The sequence below is a fragment of the Schistocerca americana genome, chromosome 2, assembly GCF_021461395.2.
Source record: "Schistocerca americana isolate TAMUIC-IGC-003095 chromosome 2, iqSchAmer2.1, whole genome shotgun sequence".
NCBI classification, from domain to species: Eukaryota; Metazoa; Arthropoda; class Insecta; order Orthoptera; family Acrididae; genus Schistocerca; species Schistocerca americana.
In genome coordinates this window covers 739,464,019-739,483,603 of record NC_060120.1, presented here as the reverse complement: position 1 = coordinate 739,483,603, position 19,585 = coordinate 739,464,019, and the positions used below count along the sequence as shown (strand labels likewise).

Genomic DNA, 19,585 nt, shown 5'->3' with positions numbered 1-19,585 from the left:
GCGATTATGAAATCGCTTCAATCATTTAGCAGCTCAAACGGACAAAACCGCACTGCTAAACACAGAAACGCGTCCACTTACCAGGCGAGCTTCCGAGCTGTCGCCGATGTCAGGCTGTCGTTTTATTGTCGTGGATCCACCACGATGCATTTCTGGCATATAGTTATTTCGATAATTTTGCTTGAATGTATTTGTTCTATTTTGACCTTATCATATTTTTTTCTCCACCGTGTATACTTAGATGCTAAACATATTAAACGTTCATCTCACTCTTGCAAGGAGATTGCAGTGTAGACGCTAAGAACCTCTACACTTAGCGCCTCATGTCCAAAAGCAACCAAACGTCGATAGATGGTGTAGACGACTTATTTAATTTTTGTTTTCTTTTTCCATAGGAAACAAGAAATTAAGGTACTGGAAGACGTCGAAGAAATGGATACAATCTTGGTCGAGGAAACCATTGTCGATTCAGACGCTGTGGATCGTTTCTTCGCCGACACGGTAGACAACTATATGGCGGAGGAAGAGATCGTCCTGTCAGAAGATGCGGAGAGCGGCGCAGAATTTGCGCTCACCGACCGGAGTAACAACTGTTTCGAAGAGTTTATGGAGTTAGGCGAGGGCAGCGAGGCCGGCACCGGATTGCGAAACGCGGCGGACGGCGCACACGACCCTCTCAGCAAGCTGCTGGCGGAGTCTGGGCTCCAGTACTACTCGCCGCCAGCGGCCGGGCCCTCAACCGAGGAGGAACTGCGCATGATGGCCCTGCTGGAGAGCACGGAGCCGGAGAGCGCGGAAGAGACCAGCCACTTCGTGCGCCGCAGTCTGCGCAAGCGCAGCGTGCGCCTCGAAGACCTGGTGGACGAAGACTCGGACGACGAATCTCCCCCGCGGCGCAAGGGCGGCAGGAACAAGGCGCGCCGCTCCCGCAAGAACTCGCGACGCCCCCGCAGCCAGCCGCGAGACGAGTGGCCCGGGCCGTCCCTCCACCACCAACAGCAGCAGCAGTTGCCAGTGCTGCAAGGCCCTCAACAGCACCAGCAGCAATTCCTCCACCAGCAAACCCAGTTCCCTCGGGAGCAGCAGTCGGAAGAGCCTCAGCAACAACAGCTGTTCCAACAGCAGGTGCCTCAACAACACCAGTTCGCTCAGCAGCAGCTGTCGCAGGCGTCCCAGCAGTTCCCTCAGCAGCAGCAACCGCAGGTTGCTCAGCAACACCAGCAATTAGCTCAGCAGACCACACAGCAGCAGCCGCAGCACCAGTTTAGTCAGCTGCCACAGCCACAGGTGCCTCAACAGCAACACCAGATCCACCAGGAGCAACAGCAGCAGACGGCACCTCCGCCACCTCCGCACCAGCTGCACTCTACACTGCCGGCAACGGCCGTAATGGACCGGAATGAGATGCTCCTCAGCAGCTGGAACAACTTCATGTTCAATTACATCAGCAGACTGCCCAAGGATAAACTTCGATATCTCGATTCCCGTCTTAATGACAGGCTTCTGGGCAGACTTCCTCCAATTCAGAGGTAAGCTATACAGTTTCTTTAGATAAATTCTAATGTCTGATTCACCCGTCAGCTTTGAGCAACGATTTCATACGTAGGCAAGGAGGCTACATAGAGGCAATCTGCGAAAGCAGGCCGCGCGGGATTAGCCGAGCGGTCTTAGGCGCTTCAGTCATGGACTGTGCGGCTGGTCCCGGCGGAGGTTCGAGTCCTCCCTCGGGCGTGGGTGTGTGTGTTTGTCCTTAGAATAATTTAGGTTAAGTAGTGTGTGAGCTTAGGGACTGATGACCTTAGCAGTAAAGTCCCATAAGATTTCACACACATTTGAACATTTGTGAAAGCAGTGGGTGATTCTCGTGAACAAAGGAATGTTGCATGTGATAAAATTATAATCTCAATTCACAATGCTATTTACTTAGCTACGTATTATAACGAAATGCATTGAAAATAACGGAAATAAATAAGGAAAAAACCACAGAGAAATATATATGTGTGTGAAATAAATTAATATCCTCATTCATGCGAGTAAGAAAAGCACAGAGAACTTATAAATCCCATACAGTTTAGCGCCTGGCGAAGTCGTAATACTATTAAACAGCGTTAATTTATGATAATTATTATTATATCTAACGGTACGACTGCCGCAAAGTGGAGATTTTTGGCGGGAAGAAACTATAATGTAACGCAAGAACGGGAAAATCAAATAAATAATAACATATAAGAAACACTGGCATTAAATATGGAGAAACCGACACAGAAATCATAGAAGAAAAGCCAATGTACAAGGGGATCGGTCAGACCTGTTAATCACGGATTTCGAAGAGTCTTAGGTACGTTGTGGAGAGACCTGTTCTGAATTCTTGGCTAGCTGATTATCAGCGACGGCCCCTAGTTTTCGACAAATCAATTTCGAGCTTTTATACGTACCTCCTACGCCCGTAGTGTCAGTAATGTTCCTACCAAGCGAACGCAGTGCAGCGCCTAATGTTCCAAGCTACCATATTGGCGCAACATGGGTGCCAATATTGGCCATATACTTCTTTTCGCACAAAAAAATTATTAAACGGTGTATCTCGTGCAAAGGTATTCAAAAATAACAATTTTCGTCGTAGTTATTTCATTAGTAAATTATTCATAGAAGCTTGCACAGGATAGAGTAGCATGGAGAGCTGCATCAAACCAGTCTCAGGACTGAAGACCACAACAACAACCAAAGTTTTTGCAAATGTCTATTCCGTTTGCTACAGAATAGATTACGGAATCGCTACCGCTTGCATAGCTAGAACAGAATTCCGGATGATACTTGTCGTAGAAGCAATCGAAACAAACGTAGAGCACTACGCACATTTTACATCATCTACTGCCGTGCAAGCACAGATTTTTCAGATCCGATACCGGCAAAGACAGTTTGTTTAAATTCAGGAATATCTTTCTTTGATCAATTTCGATGCGAACAACTCGCATTTGAGCATTCCTGCGAAAGCGTGTGCACTATAATTGATGCAGAGTTTTAAAATCTATTTTTATAGAATCTTCATGCGAAGCAAGTCGGAAGCACTTTGAATTTTTTCATGAACATTTTAACCTGCCAGTAAAAAGAAAAGTAATACTGTTGGCAAAGTGAAGTACATTTGGGTGGAGATAATTTTTATAGTGTAGCTGCGTGCTTTTCTTTCAGCACAGAGATTTGGTCGTAAAGTTTCTGATCAGTGTGCCCTCCCCACGAATCAGTAAACTGAAGAAATACTTGTACCACCTGTGGAAGAATGACAGATTTTAAAAACTCTTCGTAAAGCACTTCTGTGAAATTCGGCGATTTCGTGCAGGTCACAGTTGCGTTTTTTAATTTACGAGTCACCTCGTCAACTCATTTTTGAACAGTCCGGTAAAATTTCCTGGACACTTCTCGCATTTGTAAGTAAACGAGAGGGAACATCTTTCCTGACGCAATATCAATCTATATACGTAGAAGAGTGACCGTTTGTTTGTTTATTTGTCATACAGATCTACAGCCTTATTCTGATCTTGATGAAATTTTGAACACTTTACCTTCAAGACAAGAGGAAGATCACTGTCTGCGTAATATTTCGTAATCTGACTTGAAACATATATCTGTGTAATACTCGTATATAAAGGAGAAAGGTTGTTACGAAAACTCTCTAAATGTTCTTGGCTGATTTACTTCATATTTCTATACGATCACCTAATGAACATTTGGGCAAACATAGACTATGTATTTTATATACGCAATATACACTGAAAAGACAAACAAACTGGTACACCTGGCTAATATCTTTAGGGCCCGCGTGAGCACTCAGAAGCGCCGCAGCACGACGCGCCATGGACTCGACTAACGTTTGAAGTAATGCTGGTCTGTCCATAAATCCTTAAGAGTACGAGGGGGTGGAGATCTTTTCTGAACAGCACGTTGCAAGGCATCCCGGATATGCTCAATAACATTCATGTCTGGGGAGTTTGCTGGCCAGCTGAAGTGTTTAAACTCAGAAGAGTGTTCCTGGACCCATTCTGCAGCGGTTCTGGATATGTGAGCGGTGTCGCATTGTCCTGGTGGAATTGTAAGAAATGCAGAATGGACATGAATGGATGCAGGTGATCAGACAGGATGCTTACGTATGTGTCACCTGTCAGAGTCGTATCTAGATGTATCAGGGGTCCCATATTACTCCAACTGCACACGCCCCACACCATTACAGAGTCTCCACCAGCTTGAACGGTCCCCTGCTGACATGTAGGATCCATGGTTTCATGAGGTTGTCGCCATACCCGTACACGTGCGTCCGCTCGATACAATTTGAAACGAGACTTGTCCGACCAGGCAACATTTTTCCAGTCATCAGCAGTCCAGTGTCGATGTTGATGGGTCCAGGCGAGGCGTAAAGGTTTGTGTCGTGCAGTCGTCATGGGTACACAAGTGGCCTTCGGCTCTGAAAACAGACATCGATGATGTTTCTTTGAATGGTTCGAACGTTGACACTTGTTGACGGCCCAGCCTTGAAATCTGCAGCAATTTGCGGAAGGGTTGCACTCTGTCACGTTGAACGATTCTCTTTGGCCTAGCTTTTAAATTTGCAGCAGTTTGCGGAAGGGTTCCACTTCTGTGACGTTGAACGATTCTCTTCAGTCGTCGTTGGTCCCGTTCTTGCAGCATCTTTTTCCGGCCGCAACGATGTCGGAGATTTGATGTTATACCGGTTTACTGATACTCATTTTACATTTGTGAAATGGTCGTACGGGAAAATCCCCACTTAATCGCTGTCTCGGAGATGATGGGTCCCACCGCTACTCACTTTACATTTGTGAAATGGTCGTACGGGAAAATCCCCACTTAATCCCTGTCTCGGAGATGCTGGGTCCCACCGCTCGAGCGCCGACTGTAACACCAAGTTCAAACTCACTTAAATCTTAAGCTGCCATTGTAGCAACAGTAATCGATCCAACAACTGCGCCAGACATTTCTTCTCATATACAGGCCTTGCTGAGCTCAGCGCCCTATTCTGCATATTTACGTATCTCTGTATCTGAATGCGCATTCCTATGTCAGTTTCTTGGCGCTTCAGTGTATAACTGATACTCCTCGATGGGCGCACCTTCATTGCGGATGCACATTTACGTTTGGCCTACAGGCCTACAGCAGGAATTTAAAAATCAGCGATATTGGAGGACATAGGCGGCGAATGCGGAGAGGTTGCGCTAGGTGGAAGTGTTTGTCAACTGGGAAGCGTACCGAGATAGTCCCGCGCAGTGGTTAACGCAACTGCATACTAAACAGGAGATCGCAGGCTCGAGTCCCGCTCAGTAACACAATATTATTGTCGCTGCTGATTCCGCATAAACTTCCAACGTAGCTGGTATCAGTAGTTCCTTTCCTTCCACCCCTCTCTCCGTCCTAACAGGCCTTGGCCGGCCCAACGGGACCGACCGGCCGCCGTGTTATCCTCAGCCCACATGCGTCACTGGATGCGGATATGGAGGGGCATGTGGTCAGCACACCGCTCGCCCGGCCGTATGTCAGTTTACGAGACCGGAGCCGCTACTTTTCAGTTAAGTAGCTCTTCAGTTTGCCTCACAAGGGCTGCGTGCACCCCGCTAACCAACAGCGCTCGGCGGACCGGATGGTCACCCGTTCAAGTGCTAGCCCAGCCCGACAGTCTTAACTTCGGTGATCTGACGGGAACCGGTGTTACCACTGCGGCAAGGCCGTTGGCTTTCACCCCTCTGCACTTTCAATTAACGTGAAGTGACGCATATATTAATATCATGACGTATTCTAACTTTGTTAGACGAAGTTGCCTGGTGCAGAGTTTTACCTCTCCCTTACGGAACCAAAGAGAGATATGTGTCTGTGTGATTTGCAGTTTCGAAGTTGTAAAAATAAGTAATCAGTGATTTTGGAGGACTTGTGACAAGTGGTTGTAATTTCTCTACACCTAAGTACAATGCTACAGAGGCTTCGCTGCTGCATATTAAATCAGTTTCTTGCCCTTCTCATGCATTCACCAAAGAAGTAATTTATTTCCAACACGGCTGCCGAAAATTGTGTGTTACCATGTACAGTCGGGGACAGAACTCGGGAGACATCTCGATTTATAGGTGTGCTGAACTGCACAGCTTTACTGTCTATTAAGACAACATAAACTGCAAGAAGGCCAGGTGCTATCAACATTCATGTTTCCAACATTAAGTCGAAGTCTACTCGAGCATCATCAGACTGTTGTAGACAGTGTGGCAGGCTATATTGCTGCTGATTTATTTATCTCTGGAGTTTATCTGCTGTGGTCAGTGAACCAACGAGAAAACGCTATTCAGCATGCACTTTATTAATGCAAATGAATTGCATCTTATTCTGTTAATTTTACAAAAAGGGCACTTTTTAATTAAAAAATTCACATTGTCACGAATCAGCAGGATAATACGCACCTCCGGCTTCAAAACAGTCTGTCTCTACTGTCACGCCAGTCATAGTGAAGTAGTGTTCAGGATGTCCACTAAAATACGCAAATATAACAGTAAGGTTAGACACATAATTAAATCTAGTTACCAAATCATTCAGCACCACAGTTAAGACAATACAGTTTCAGAAAGAACAGGCGTTACAAGTGTGCAGTTCTGGAGGTTATTCATCTTTAGATGTGGAGGGCACAGAATCAAGGTAGCGACAAAATTTATGGGGGAGAAATTGTCTTAAGATTTATTCACTGATTGCCGATCTACTTGCTAATGACTTTTTCACAGAACAGGGAAAAATCTTGCCTCCAAAGATATTAGAACCGAAAACTAACGCAGTCTCCCGCGTGAAGGGCGAACGTATTACTACTAACCTCACTTACAACTGTAGAATACATCATTCTCTTGTCGTCCCAATGATTATTAAGACGTTGAATTCGCAAAGTAAATGGCGAAGTAAGCTACATTTCTTGTTGAAACCAGCTTCCTGAAGTTAAACAATAAATCTGCTACGTTTATGTCATCCCTTAAATGCGAATAATACAGAATATTTAGTCTCAGTAACAAGAAAATATCGAGTGAATGTACCAGGATAGTTCTGAACCAAAGTAAGTAATTAAATCGACGATCACATAGTTGTCAAATGTTTCCTATAAATTTTCTAATTCTCTATTAGACAGGCGACAGGCAGGATGTGTTTTCTCAGCCGATGTGTTTCTTGAGCTGGCTAGCGCCGGCTGCCACTGTAATCACTGAGAGCAAAAATATATTGTATACACTAATGAGTTGTTTGCATTTTTGTAACTTCTTCTATAACTGGATCTAAATCGTAGTTACGAAGAGTATCCAGAAACACCGACTGCAACTCGAACATCATAAATAAAAAGCATGGGAAATTATTTCGACGGGTCTCCTCTTCTGTAGCTGTCGTAGGTGTTTTCGTTTTTCTGCTTCTAGCAAACTGGAAATTAAAAAACTCATTCACTGGGAGCGATTCGCTTTTTTGGCATTCCTAGATGTTACTAACATTATGTGTAAATAAAATTCATTTTAATATACTGTACTTGAAAACAGTTTCCCTTATTAAAGGCTGCGTTGGCATCACTTCTAATACATAATACCACAAATGAAAAGATAACATAACAATGCTTGTGGATGTTCATGTTTGATAATCATATTTCATATGCTGCAATTAACATATAGTTTCAAATCACGAAAGCGTACTATGCAGGTTGCCAGTGATCTAAAAACAGAACTCGAAAGCTGCGAAGATAATTAAATAAGTGAATCATTGCAGTGCAAGTTCGATTACAGATCCTGACAACATGAAAGGTGAAGCAGCTGTAATGATAATGCGAAAAAAGGAACAAAACTTGCCGACAGTAATGTGCTGAATATGTAATTCTCGACGAATGTTATCGCACATTCTATAAAAACTATAGACATGAAATATATCGTCTAATTACAAAGATTACAGTATAACTGCTGGTGATACTTTGTCAACATAAGTGAAAAGCGCCTGATGAATGCGCTTCTCAATTTTCGGACAGCTTAAGACAGAGAGGAACGAAAGTAACAAGAAGAGGTTACCCTAGGTGAGCGTGGCACGGAATTCCTATGCAGCATCTCGTAAGTGACGCATTTTGCTTGGCAGTTTATTTCCGGCTAATCCATACTGACGAACCCTTTAGGCTATCATAAGACTCACATGTGTATTATCGAAGTGTAATTGTTAAAATGGACTGCTATTCTTAATATTACTTCAATTTTGGATGGATCTGACTCAGTGAAGAATGTTAATTGAAATTTCATTTCATCTTGGAGACCATTGGATAGGCTTAATAATCCCTTAAAATAGTCGCTGTGCGCATCAACGTGTCTCCTAATGCAATTGTTCATCTGCTTTTGCTTACCTAAAAACTTCAGCGTCACATAAATACAGTAAAACCAGAAGCACACCTCACTTTTTGCGTCACTGTGGAATGACTTGAAAACGTTGAACATTGGAAAGACAACGAATATAGATGAAATGAGGTTGATTAAATAAAGTAAAGATTTCAAGATGAAACCTAAATCAGTATTCCCATTTTGAAATCACCTGTACCCACCATCTGATTAATTCAAATACTTGTGATTGAAGAACGTTTCGAGTCGTTTTCAACACTTTGGTATCTCAAGGTCGCAGTGAGGAGTATACATCACCCGATACTGGCGTCATCCAGCATCCAGCCCTGGTACGACGCAGTCACCAACTAGCAGCCTAAATGCGACTTATTTTAAATATTGTCAGTGTTCTTTAGCTTCAACTCATATATTTCATGCGTGTTTGTTTATTGATCAGACAGAATTCTGCGCATTATTAACTGCGTAGTGGAAAAAACCGCTGTTTGCACTGCACGAAGCATTTGCTTTTGTGTTTCAAGAGCCACTTGTACAAGTGATAGCTGTTCTTGCAGCAGCAGCAGCAGCAGCAGCAGCGCATTAGAGGACTGTGAGTTGACACAGCTTCACAAAAACAGCAACTTGCTTTACATTTCGTTAATTTTCTTTAGCTTCAACTCCTAGGTTTCTTGCGATTTGTGTATTTATGACGCATTCTTTAGTATGGAGAGGAACTATGGTTGTTGTGTTCAGATGCGTGCCGAGTTGATGACTCATCGCTTACAGCTCCACGTGGCATTAGCTTCGATCATGCAGCTTGAGGCTGTCAGCAATGACCATCACATGGGCCGATTGGTCCACTGCTGTGATTGACCTGGGTACTGCATGCACAGAGGTTGATTCCTCATCCGTGGTCGAGTGGGAGGTCGTTACAAGATGTGGCCAGTAGCGAAAGACTTTCTGAGAGGCTGATGGGAGGGCCTCCCCGATTCATATTTGTGGCTGACAAAAGTCCCTGAACCAGATAAAGTCGCTCGCCTTGTTCCAGAGGAATCCTCAGGGACAGCAAAGTCTGGGCATTCACAGAGTGTGGGATTACTGGAGCTCCAGCATTAGGTGCGTAATGGGCCCCCTTAGGTTCAAATGGTTCAAATGGCTCTCAGCACTAGGGACTTAACTTGAGGTCATCAGTCCCCTAGAACTTAGAACTACTTAAACCTAACTAACCTAAGGACATCACACACATCCATGCCCGAGGCAGGATTCGAACCTGCGACCGTAGCAGTCGCGCGGTTCCCGACTGCAGCGCCTAGAAGCGCTCGGCCACCCCGGCCGGCCGCCCCCTTATAGGATATGCCTGCAAAGGAGTAGAGGGAATCCAATGTGCTCTCTGTGTGAATATCGGTAGGAGTCATTCCAGATGTGAAACGGGTGCTTCCGGATGCCTTTAAGAGCACAATGAGCAGCCAGCTGCAGCTGGTGGCTCATGTTGGAACTAATGATGTATGTCGCTTTTGATCGGAAGAAATTTTTTCTGGTTTCGAGCGGCTACTTGAAGTAGAGAAGGCTGCCAGTCTTGCTAACGAGATGATGACGGAGCTCGCCATCTTTAGTATCATCGACAGAACCGGCTATGGTCTTTGGTACGGAGCTAAGTTTATATATATATATATATATATATATATATATATATATATATATATATATATATATATATATATATATATAGGTGAGAGGGGCTCGAGAACGTGCAAAAGGGGCTTTCAGCTCCAAAGGGTTTGGGAAGAATACAGGAAGAGGGTAGACTAGGAACAATCTGTACTGTAAGAAGCAGAGCTCCAAGTGCTAATTGAAAACACTGAATTTCAACTAGTTCTAAGCATGGAAAGCTGGCTAAAACCGGAAATAAGTCAAGCCGAAATTTTTGCGTAGGACCTAATTGTTTTCAGAAACGATATATTAAACACAGTTGGTAGTGGAGTGTTTAGTGCTGTCAGAAGTAATTTACCTTGTAGTGAATTTGAAGTAAACAATTCCTGTGAGTATGTGTAGCGGTTATACTTAACAGACGGAGTAAATTAATTGGCTTTCAAAACACAGTAAATTAATAATTAGTTCCTTTTACCGACCCCCCCTCCCCTTTCCAACTCAGATGATACAGTTGCAGAACAGTTCAAAGAAAACTTGAGTATCATTTCAAACAGGTACCCACTCATACAATTGTAGTCGGAGGTGACAAGTCGGTTAGGCATAAAATGTCGACCGAAATCGACCTGTATGCCTTCTCAGAGAATTGTTTTGAACAACTAGTTCAGGATCTCACTCGAAGTGTTAGTGGTTGTGAAAATATACTTGACCTGTTAGCAACAAATAATCCTGACCAAATAAGGAACATGACCGAATTGTTTTATTTTTATTTTATTTTATTTATTTATTTATTTATTTCGGAAATTTGTGGTAAGATCCTATGGGACCAAACTGCTGAGGTCATCGGTCCCTAAGCTTACATAGTACTTAATCTAACTTGAATTAACTTAAACTAAGGAACAACACACACACCCAAGCCCGAGGGAGGACTCGAACCTACGACGGGGAATATGACCGATTCAGGGATTAGTGACCACAGGGTTGTGACCGACCACAATGTTGTTGTAGCTAGACTGAATATTATAACATACAAACCCACCAAAAATAACGCAGAATACATGTTTTAAAAAAGCAGATAAAAATTCGGTTGATATCTTCCTAAGAGACAGCCGCCACTCCGTCCAGTCTGACTATGTAAGAGCCGCGCGGGATTAGCCGAGCGGTCTCAGGCGCTGCAGTCATGGACTGTGCGGCTGGTCCCGGTGGAGGTTCGAGTCCTCACTCGGGCATGGGTGTGTGTTTGTCCTTAGGATAATTTAGGTTAAGTAGTGTGTAAGCTTAGGGACTGATGACCTTAACAGTTAAGTCCCATAAGATTTCACCCACATTTGAACATTTTTTTGACTATTTAAGAGGAGACAGTTTCCACTCCTTCCAATATGACTATGTAAGGCGTGCTTTAAATACAAAGAAATAATATCGACGGCAGTTGATATATACCAAATAAATTAATAAGAGATGGTACTGATCCTCCAAGGTACACAAAAGAACACTATTGCAGAAGCAACGAAGAAAGCATGCCAAATTTAAAAAAAAAAAATACCTAAATTGGCGATGTTTTAGAGAAAATCGAAATTTGCTGCGAACTTCATTGAGAGACGCTTTTAATAGTTTCCACAACGGAACGCTGTCCCGAAATCTGGCAGAAAACGCAAAGAGATTCCGCTCATATGTAAAGTACACCAGTGGCAAGACGCAATCAATACCTTCACAGCGCGATAACAATGGCGATGTTATTGATGACAGCACCACTAAAGCAGAGTTGCTAAACACAGTTTTCCGAAAGTCTTTCATTAAAGATGATGAAGTAAACGTTCCAGAATTCGAATCAATAACAACTGCCAACATGAGTAATTTAGTAGTAACTTGATGTAGCGAAGCAGCTTAAAAAAGACAAGAAATTAATACTTCCGATCCCGATTGTATACCAGCGAGGTTCCTTTTAGAGTATACTGGTACAATAGCTCTATGCTTAGCAATCATATGCAACTGTTCGCTCGTAGAAAGATCCGTACCCAGAGACCGGAAAGTTGCACAAGTTACACCAATACCCAATAATGGAAATGGGAGTAATTCGATGAATTACAGGTCCATATCACTAACATCGATTTGCAGTGGGGTTTTGGAACCTATACTCTGCTCGAACATTATGAATCACTTCGAAGGAAACAATATATCGACAGATAGCCAACACGGACTCCGAAAATACCTCTCTTGTGAAACGCAACTAGGCCTTTTTTCTCATGGAGTCATGAGCGATATCGACAGCGGACGTCAAATTGATTCCATATTTTTAGGTTTCCAGAAGGTTTTTGACCCCGTTCCTAACATGCGACTCCTAACTAAACTGCTTGCCTGTGAAGTGTTGTCTCAGTTGTGTGACTGGATTCGTGATTTCCTGTCAGAAAGGTCGCAGTTCATAATAACTAACGGAAAGTCGTCGAGTAAAACAGAAGTAGTATCTGGCGTTCCCCGAGAGTGTGTTATAATGAGCAGTCCTCTTAGATTATTTGCAGATTCTGCTGTCATAGACCGTCATGTTACGTCATCTGATGATCAGAACGAATTGCAAAATGATTTAGACTATATATCTGTGGGGTGCAAAAATTGACAATTGATTCTAAATCATGAAAACTGTGAAATAATCCATACGATCACTAAAAAGAACCCGTTAAATTTCAGTAACACGATAAAACACACAGATTTAAAGGCTGTAAACTCAGCTAAATAGTTAGGGATTGCAATTACGAATAAGTTATATTGGAACGATCACATAATAATGTTATTGCGAGGAAATAAAACCAAAGACTGCGATTTATTGGCAGAAAACTTGGGAAATGTAATAGGTTTACTAAAGAGACTGGTTACACTATGCATGTCCGCCCTCTTCTGGAGTATTGCTGCGACGTGTGAGATCCACTTTAGATAGAATTGACGGAGGACATCGAAGAAGTACAAAGAAGGGCAGCTCGTTTTGTATTATCGCGAAATAGGGAAGAAAGTGCCACGGATATGGTACAGGAATTGAGATGGCAGTCATTAAAAAAAAGGCGTTTTCCGCTGCTGCAGGACCTTCTCATTAAATTTCAGTCACTATGTTTCTCCTCAGAGTGTGAAAATATTTTTTTGGCACCTACATAAATGGGGAGGAGTGATCATCATAATAAAATTTTTAAAAATCCGAGATCTCACGGAAGCTTTAAGTGTTCGCTCTGTTCCAGAGTGGAACGGTAGAGAAGTAACTTAAAGGTGGTTCAGTGAACCATATGCCAGGTACTTAAGTGTGAATTGCAGAGCAAGCATGTAGATACAGATCTAGATGTAGATTTCATCGAAAAGCTCATCATTTATTTAGTTTCACGAGGAGAGTCAAAAAGATAGAATAAAAACGTCCACAGATCACAGAAAATGAAAAATGTCAGTTCCCTCAGAATAAGTAGGGGTTATTGCTTGATTTGGGGTAGGGGACCAAACGGTGAGGTCATCGGTCCCATCGGATGAGGGATGGGGAAGGAAATCAGCCGTGCTCTTTCGAAGGAACTATCCCCGCATTTGCCTGAAGCGAATTTTAGTTTAATAAGCCGAATTACATCATAGTAGTTCTGAGGCATGCAGTGTCTGGTGATTAATTTCGATAGTATGTTAGTTTCTCAAGACGGACATTTTGGATCCGTAGGTATTGGCCGAGCTATGTTTCTGGTGCGGAATTACTGCAAGAACTCCATTTTCCATGTGTGGGCCTGGAGTTCCATCAGCAGATTGCTGAAACTACAGCTTACAAGGAGGAACTGCAATAGGTTGCTCTCTGATACAGTCGAAAATTCCCTTGGTGAATGGAGGACGAAAATAAATGGGCACCTATTTTGCATCGGGTGCCAACACCTGATAGTTTCCGAGAAAATGATAAAGTTTTGATGCTACTGCACCACACGTGGTGTTGTATCAGGTGGGTTGGTAGCGTAATGACTGATCCCACAGGTTCGAATTGTTGCGCTCTGTATTCAAATCCAATGTGATGTTATTTATTTCGTTTTGTTGTCGAGGAAGTCTGTGACATCAATGACAGATACAGTGGAATAATTTATAAAATAAATGAACATTTTATAAATTACAATTAGATTTTATCATCACTTGCATAAACGTACGCAATTAACAGTAATTGAAAATGTAAAACATAAATTGTAGAACATCAAGTTTCGCTTTGATTTTTAGTTTTATACTACTGAAGAACCAGTGTCTGCCAATGACCTTGCCGCAGTGGTAACACCGGTTCCCGTCAGATCACCGAAGCTAAGCGCTGTCGGGCTGGGCTAGCACTTGTATGGGTGGCCATCCGGTCTGCCGAGCGCTGTTGGTAAGCGGGGTGCACTCAGCTCTTGTGAGGCAAACTGAGGAGCTACTTGACTGAGAAGTAGCGGCTCCGGTCTCGGAAACTGACATACGGCCGGGAGAACGGTGTGCTGACCACATCCCCCTCCATTTTCGCACCCAGTACCGCCTATGAGCTGAGGATGACACGGCGGCCGGTCAATACCGTTGGGCCGTCATGGCCAGTTCGGGCGGAGTTTATTTTAGTTTTTAGTTAACCAGTGTCTTCCCCGGGGCGATATCTGTTATAAAAACGTTCAAAGCACAAAAACTCTGAAGCACTACGAACAATGTGCGAAGGCACTTTTGCCAAAGGCACTTCCTTTAATATGATTATCATTAAGAAAAGCAACTTCATTAACATTTTAGATACCTCGCGATCCGCCGCTAATTTCGCGGGGCACCTAGCATATCAAAGCAGTTTCTCTAAAGCTGAAGCCCGCAGTTGCATCCGGATCCAGGCATGTAATGTCATCGCTTCTACTTGTGATGCCCGTTTGCTTTGCAAGTATACGTAGTAGGGCTGCTCGAAAGACATACATTTTGGCATAATCACTTTTAATGAACACGACTAAACAGATCATCCTACAATAAGGAATACCTTGCATACTCAAATGAGTCAATAATGTGCATTAACAGCACCATTTTTATGGTCCCGTGTCTCAGTCGGTTAAAACGGGACCCTTGTAGGATCACTTTGTTCAGCGTCCGTCTGTCTGTCCGACTGTTAAGATCATTTTTTCCAGGAACTGGTAGTGGTAATAAGTTGAAATTTATGTCGAATATTATGGTCTACGATCCATTCTGGGATGTAAGTAATTTAAGTTTCTAAGCCAATGATATATACACTGACGGAAAAATAAACGCAACACAAAGAAGTAGTTGTGCGACATAAACGAAAGTTGATAGCCGTGTTTCTACATCTTAAAGATGATGTCTATTCCAAGATCACACCAGTCGCATAAGAGTACAGCTAGAAGCGCCACTATGAGGATGCTAATCATGATTGGACGTGGTGAGCAGATGTTAGTCAAGAGTACCTTTAAGGCAACAAGGAATCCGAAAATTACCTCAAGCAATTAAACAGAGAACCGACTCGTGGAGATAACATCTTGGACCTACTGATAACAAACAGACCCGAACTTTTCGACTCTGTATGTACAGAACAGGGAATCAGTGATCATAAGGCCGTTGCAGCATCCCTGAATATGGAAGTTAATAGGAATATAAAAAAAGGGAGGAAGGTTTATCTGTTTAGTAAGAGTAATAGAAGGCAGATTTCAGACTACCTAACAGATCAAAACGAAAATTTCTGTTCCGACACTGACAATGTTGAGTGTTTATGGAAAAAGTTCAAGGCAATCGTAAAATGCGTTTTAGACAGGTACGTGCCGAGTAAAACTGTGAGGGACGGGAAAAACCCACCATCGTACAACAACAAAGTTAGGAAACTACTGCGAAAGCAAAGAGAGCTCCATTCCAAGTTTAAACGCAGCCAAAACCTCTCAGACAAACAGAAGCTAAACGATGTCAGTTAGCGTAAGGAGGGCTATGCGTGAAGCGTTCAGTGAATTGGAAAGTAAAATTCTATGTACCGACTTGACAGAAAATTCTAGGAAGTTCTGGTCTTACGTTAAATCAGTAAGTGGCTCGAAACAGCATATCCAGACACTACGGGATGATGATGGCATTGAAACAGAGGATGACACGCGTAAAGCTGAAATACTAAACACCTTTTTCCAAAGCTGTTTCACAGAGGAAGACCGCACTGCAGTTCCTTCTCTAAATCCTCGCACAAACGAAAAAATGGCTGACATCGAAATAAGTGTCCAAGGAATAGAAAAGCAACTGGAATCACTCAATAGAGGAAAGTCCACTGGACCTGACGGGATACTAATTCGATTCTACACAGAGTACGCGAAAGAACTTGCCCCCCTTCTAACAGCCGTGTACCGCAAGTCTCTAGAGGAACGGAGGGTTCCAAATGATTGGAAAAGAGCACAGATAGTCCCAGTCTTCAAGAAGGGTCGTCGAGCAGATGCACAAAACTATAGACCTATATCTCTGACGTCGATCTGTTGTAGAATTTTAGAACATGTTTTTTGCTCGAGTATCATGTCGTTTTTGGAACCCCGGAATCTACTATGTAGGAATCAACATGGATTCCGGAAACAGCAATCGTGTGAGACCCAACTCGCTTTATTTGTTCATGAGACCCAGAAAATGTTAGATACAGGCTCCCAGATAGATGCCATCTTTCTTGACTTCCGGAAGGCGTTCGATACAGTTCCGCACTGTCGCCTGATAAACAAAGTAAGAGCCTACGGAATATCAGACCAGCTGTGTGGCTGGATTGAAGAGTTTTTAGCAAACAGTACACAGCATGTTGTTATCAATGGAGAGACGTCTACAGACGTTAAAGTAACCTCTGGCGTGCCACAGGGGAGTGGTATGGGACCATTGCTTTTCACAATATATATAAATGACCTAGTAGATAGTGTCGGAAGTTCCATGCGGCTTTTCGCGGATGATGCTGTAGTATACAGAGAAGTTGCAGCATTAGAAAATTGTAGCGAAATGCAGCGGATAGGCACTTGGTGCAGGGAGTGGCAACCGACCCTTAACATAGACAAATGTAATGTATTGCGAATACATAGAAAGAAGGATCCTTTATTGTATGATTATATGATAGCGGAACAAACACTGGTAGCAGTTACTTCTGTAAAATATCTGGGAGTATGCGTGGGGAACGATTTGAAGTGGAATGATCATATAAAATTAATTATAGGTAAGGCGGGTACCAGGTTGAGATTCATTGGGAGAGTGCTTAGAAAATGTAATCCATCAACAAAGGAGGTGGCTTACAAAACACTCGTTCGACCTATACTTGAGTATTGCTCATCAGTGTGGGATCCGTACCAGATCGGTTTGACGGAGGAGATAGAGAAGATCCAAAGAAGAGCGGTGCGTTTCGTCACAGGGTTATTTGGTAACCGTGATTGCGTGACGGAGATATTTAATAAACTCAAGTGGCCGACTCTGCAAGAGAGGCGCTCTGCATCGCGGTGTAGCTTGCTCGCCAGGTTTCGAGAGGGTGCGTTTCTGGATGAGGTATCGAATATATTGCTTCCCCCTACTTATACCTCCCGAGGAGATCACGAATGTAAAATTAGAGAGATTCGAGCGCGCACGGAGGCTTTCAGACAGTCGTTCTTCCCGCGAACCATACGCGACTGGAACAGGAAAGGGAGGTAATGACAGTGGCACGTAAAGTGCCCTCCGCCACACACCGTTGGGTGGCTTGCGGAGTATAAATGTAGATGTAGATGTAGAAGCCGTTACCAACACCCCACTGAGTTCGAACGAGGTCGTGTAGAAGGGCTATGAGGAGCTGGATGTCCCTTCTGCGATATTGCAGAAAGATTGGGCAGGAATTTTGCCAGTGTACAGGATTGCTGGCAGTGGTGGTCACGAGAATGTACGGTCGCAAGAAGACCGGGATCTGGACGGCCACGCGAAAGCAGCTTGGGCACCACATGACACTCCGAACTGTTACATTTCAGTTACTTCAAGGACAGCTCCGAGCCAGACTCCCTGCAGCATGCATTCCAATGACCCCAAACCCTTGCTATTTGGGGACTACCTCAGAAGTTAAGTCCCATGGTGCACAGAGCCATTTAAGCCTTGCTGTTAGTGACCTCAGTGGTGTCAAGCGAGAGCTCATGGAGAGCAGGGTGGAGGTCCGTTGTGTTTACTGATGAAAACTGGTTCTTCTTGGGTGCCAGTGATGGCTGTGTATTGGTTATGAGAAGGCCAGTTTAGGCCTCTAACCAACTTGTCTGCTTGCTAGACACTGTACTACACTTGGAGCTGTGGTAAGGTATACTAATTCGTATGGCAACAGGCGCAGTCTCATGCTTATCCAACGCACCCTGACTGGAAATATGTACGTCAGTCTGGTGATTCGACCTGTTGAGCTGCCATTCATGAACAGCATTTCAGGGGGTGTTTTCCAGTAGGATAACATTCGCCTAAATACCGCATGTTGTAACCAGCTTGGTCTACAGGGTGTCGATGTATTACCTTGGCCAGCTCGATCTCCAGATCTCTCTCCAATCGAGCACATATGGGACATCATCGAATGACAACACCAACGTCATCCACGAACAGCATTTACTATCCTTATATTCACCGAGCAAGTGCAACAGGCATGGGACTCCTTCCCACAAACTAACGTCCGGCGGCTGTACAACATCAGTGCATGAACGTTTGCAAGTTTGCATTTAACTTTCTGCTATTACACCGGTTATTAATGTACCACCATTTCATATTTGCATTGTCTTATCTCGTGCGTACATTAACCTGTGGTTTTGCAATGACAGAGTTGCCTACAGAAATGTATTCCCGAAATTTCATTGGTGTTGTGTGCCTTTCATCATCATTTCATCCTCATTCACTCGCAAGTCGCCGTAGTGGCGTTAAAGAACTTGTGAAGCGGAGGCCGAACCGCCCCGCGAGGGGTCTCCCGGCCACCAATGCCATACGCTCATTATTATTGCTCTACATTAATTATTTTTGGTGTTGTGATTCTTTTCCGTTGGTGTGTGTCACATCGTTTTATACTTGCAAACTCATTCATCAAAATCTATAGATGAATTATCTACATGTATGTTGGAAGTGGTGGTCTAGAGGTAATATGCATGGCTGGAAAGCGAGAGGCTGCAGGATAGGATCTCGGTGGGACCACGGATTATTCAGTCTTTGTTTTAACCAAATCTTTCCCTCACCACGATGTGAGCAGTCGTCAGAAACAACGAGTGGTTCTATTTACAAGTTAAACTGTAGGGCCCCTTTCCCCAGTTGGAGAACTGGGGTAGTTTAGCGAAATGCAAGTCGCAGAAGTGGGCTCCAACAGAAAGACATGCACCAGACCATTGAGCCATAGGAAATAAATTTTCTTCTCTAAGTACGTAATTATGTTTTTACAGATCTCTCAGATCGCAAGTCCTCCTTCTACTTGTTCATTTACTTACGTAAGGTCGCAAAACATCATCCAAAAGCTGACAAGATTTCCCTGTTTCAGTTGGCCAACAGCTATTTTTGTAAATCTGTCACCTCAAACCGATAACATCCTCTTACTAGAGTTCTGATTCATCCTGTTTGGTCCGCATTCATGAACTATAGTGGAAATCTGAAGTTAAAATAATGTTGGTGTT

The 19,585-nt window shown here is 43.5% G+C and overlaps 1 protein-coding gene across 1 annotated transcript; it reads left to right on the top strand.

The window, feature by feature from the left end:
- Positions 1-432: 432 nt before the first annotated feature.
- On the top strand, positions 433-1,533 carry LOC124594395 (mediator of RNA polymerase II transcription subunit 15-like). The gene has a single exon (XM_047132763.1). It carries the CDS (start codon positions 433-435, stop codon positions 1,531-1,533), a length of 1,101 nt encoding a protein of 366 aa, XP_046988719.1.
- The last annotated feature ends 18,052 nt before the right edge of the window (positions 1,534-19,585 follow it).